Source organism: Pocillopora damicornis, chromosome 9, assembly GCF_964200805.1.
Source record: "Pocillopora damicornis chromosome 9, jaPocDami1.2, whole genome shotgun sequence".
NCBI classification, from domain to species: Eukaryota; Metazoa; Cnidaria; class Anthozoa; order Scleractinia; family Pocilloporidae; genus Pocillopora; species Pocillopora damicornis.
The window spans coordinates 94830-97500 of record NC_142678.1 but is presented as its reverse complement, the minus strand read 5'-3'; the positions used below and the strand labels follow the sequence as shown (position 1 = coordinate 97500).

Below are 2671 nucleotides of genomic sequence, written 5' to 3'. Positions count from 1 at the left end.
ACTCAAAAAGGTTATAACTTTATATATAATAATATTTTTCTATCATATGAAAATGGAAATCAAATACTGCATTTCCTCAAAGAAACACCTAGGGCCTAGTTAAAATTTTGGCTAAAGGGAGGGTCATTTATTGGAAGGAAGGCACTTAACCAGAAGAGGAACTTCTTACATACATGAGGGAACACTGCAAGCACATGGAGATAGAAACAACTAAAATGGAAAAGAAACTATTCTCCTGTACTAATTTTGCTGTATTCAAAGCTTCAAAGTTATAAATTAAGTGGCAAAAAAAAACTATGGATCAACATTGTTAAGCTGGGATGTATACAATAATACAATCAGCTATCACTTGTCTAGGGCAATTATGTACCTCAGGATTAAATCTTTCATGTTCATCAAGTCCCAATCCTGAAACAAGTAATATGAATGAATAAATAGATATATGTAAAAATAAAATATTTCAAACATAAAGGGACAAAGGAATAAAAATCAACTGAATAATTTGAGAATTACTTATAGCATAGGAAAAGCTACTTTGAGAAAAATAAGTACTACTAATTCAATAATACAATACTAGTTTGAGTTTAAGTTATGCAGGGAAATTATCATTAATAGCTTTCATTTAATGTCTTAAAGTTAAACCAGTCCAAGAATTAAGCAAAGGTTTTTTGGCACAATTTCTGCAAATCAAATTGCTTAGTGTCTACAATTTAAAGCACAACACAATAGAGATCAAGAATTACAAAATCCTTCTTTACCAGCAGGTTGTATTTTTCCTGGGGTCAATGATCTCACAAAATCCTCAGGTGTCATGAACACATCATTGTCCTCACCAATATGCACAACTTTTAGTGTTGCAAAGTATCTGAAAACCTTGTCTGGAGTGCTGTATTGTCTGATTCGATTTTCATACTCAATAATCTGAGGAACAAGGGAAAGACTTCACCACTTAACACACATACCTTTCCCTGCTCTCTAGATTCATAAGCCTTTTACTCTTAAATTCAAAGTTCCCCCATTAAACAATCAAAGTTAATCAAGGTGTGTAATAAGCACATGCCAGCCTCCTCCACATGCAGGAGAGTATGCAGAATGACACTTTTCTATTGAGACTTGGAATGCAGTTACCCTCTTTCTTAACCATCTCTTTTTGGACCATACTAGTAATTTGAAAGCCAACTGGTTCACCTCCTGTCATTTTGTTTTTCACATATTTCATGTTACTGGTATGTTAAGAATAATGTGGTTTATTTGTTCTTTTGTTACACTGAGTTCCTGAAAACTAGCTGCAATATGTGCACTTCTACTGAGAACATAACAATCATGTCTACACTGATAAGACAGCTTTAGATTGAAGTTTGACAAGTGCCTTAACATATGTTTGAGGAAAAATTCGAGTGGAGTCTGGTATGATTATTGTTTTCCTATTACACAGTTTTAAATAAAACTTAAAACTACCCTCCCCATACCCTCCAACAAAAACAAAAAAGCCAAATGTGATACATTGCCTGCGCGTACAAATAATCGACTACTCCTTCGAAAATGTAATGTATTGTTAACTGTTTTTAGGAATAGTAAAAATATACGATGACCATTTTAAACACATACAAGTTAAATTTGGATCGAGGATAACATCAGTAAAACCAGTACTGGGAAGATGTCAAAAAAATCAAAAAGGTTTTTATTACCCTTCTCTCTTTAAATCCACGTTTATCCTTCTTCCGTTTACCTTCTGTCTCGTCCTCTCCCTTGTCTTGAGTTTCAACCACGTTTCTATCAGTTTTAAAATCAATAGGAAGATTTTTCCCTTCGGCACGAGCTTGATTGAGTCTCCTGGATAAAAAATACAGCGAACTAATCAGGCCGACAGATGATCCGATGATGAGCCCTATATTTCTCCGTTGTTTACGAAAACGTTCTTCTCTGCTTTCTTCCTGATGAGATTGTTGATTTTCCACAGCTGATGAACCAAAAAAGCTCGCAGAACATCTGGCGTTTTGATACAAGCGACCCCTACGAAGCTTGCAGTTACTGGATGTTGAAAAGCATTTCCGAACTAATGAAAGTTCGTTGAGTAAACTCCGCAAAACTAGGCGGGTACCCATCGTCATTGACTTGTGGCGATGAAAAGAGTCTCCAATTAAAAAGGAAGCTTTTTGTGGACAAATAACATACCAAACCGGCAGCAAGTAGGCGAAATAATTGCCAAAATTTTGCTGTGTTTTCTTCCTCAATGAAGATGTCGGCTGGTGAGGGTTTGAAACCGCTGGCCTTAAATGAACATAAACACATCTAGCGAACACACCTAACCTCCGAAATTTACCCACATTTATTTCGGCAGTTGTTTTCCAAGTGCCATTTTACCTGATATTTTATTGTAAGCTTTACAGTTATTACTACCTTATATGACGACTTGCGGGAAAATGTCTAAACAAAGAAGTTTTAATCCCAGGGGGAGAGGTGTGGATAAACAACTTGTTCAATTTTGTCAATTTTAAATTTTACGAGACTAACATGCTTTTTCTTATCCAACATAACATGCTATGGAAGAACATAAAATGAAAAAAATAATATGTTTGTTTTTCAATCATCGACAAAGAAAATGTCAAAAAAGAATAGAACACCATATAAGTATTTCCCTTGGGTAAAATCTTTCCAACCTACCCCTCCT

At 35.0% G+C, this 2671-nt stretch overlaps 1 protein-coding gene across 1 annotated transcript in view; it reads right to left on the bottom strand.

Moving 5' to 3' along the window:
* LOC149039493 (uncharacterized) overlaps nucleotides 1–2369 on the bottom strand; it is a 4273-nt gene extending 1904 nt beyond the window's left edge. The window contains exons 1-3 of the mRNA XM_089181816.1: nucleotides 1689–2369; nucleotides 759–921; nucleotides 371–408 (exon numbers count right to left, since the gene is read on the bottom strand). Of these exons, the coding sequence (XP_089037942.1) occupies nucleotides 371–408; nucleotides 759–921; nucleotides 1689–2111 (624 nt within the window). The 5' untranslated portion in view covers nucleotides 2112–2369. The remainder of the gene's footprint in view (nucleotides 1–370; nucleotides 409–758; nucleotides 922–1688) is intronic.
* Nucleotides 2370–2671: the final 302 nt, after the last annotated feature.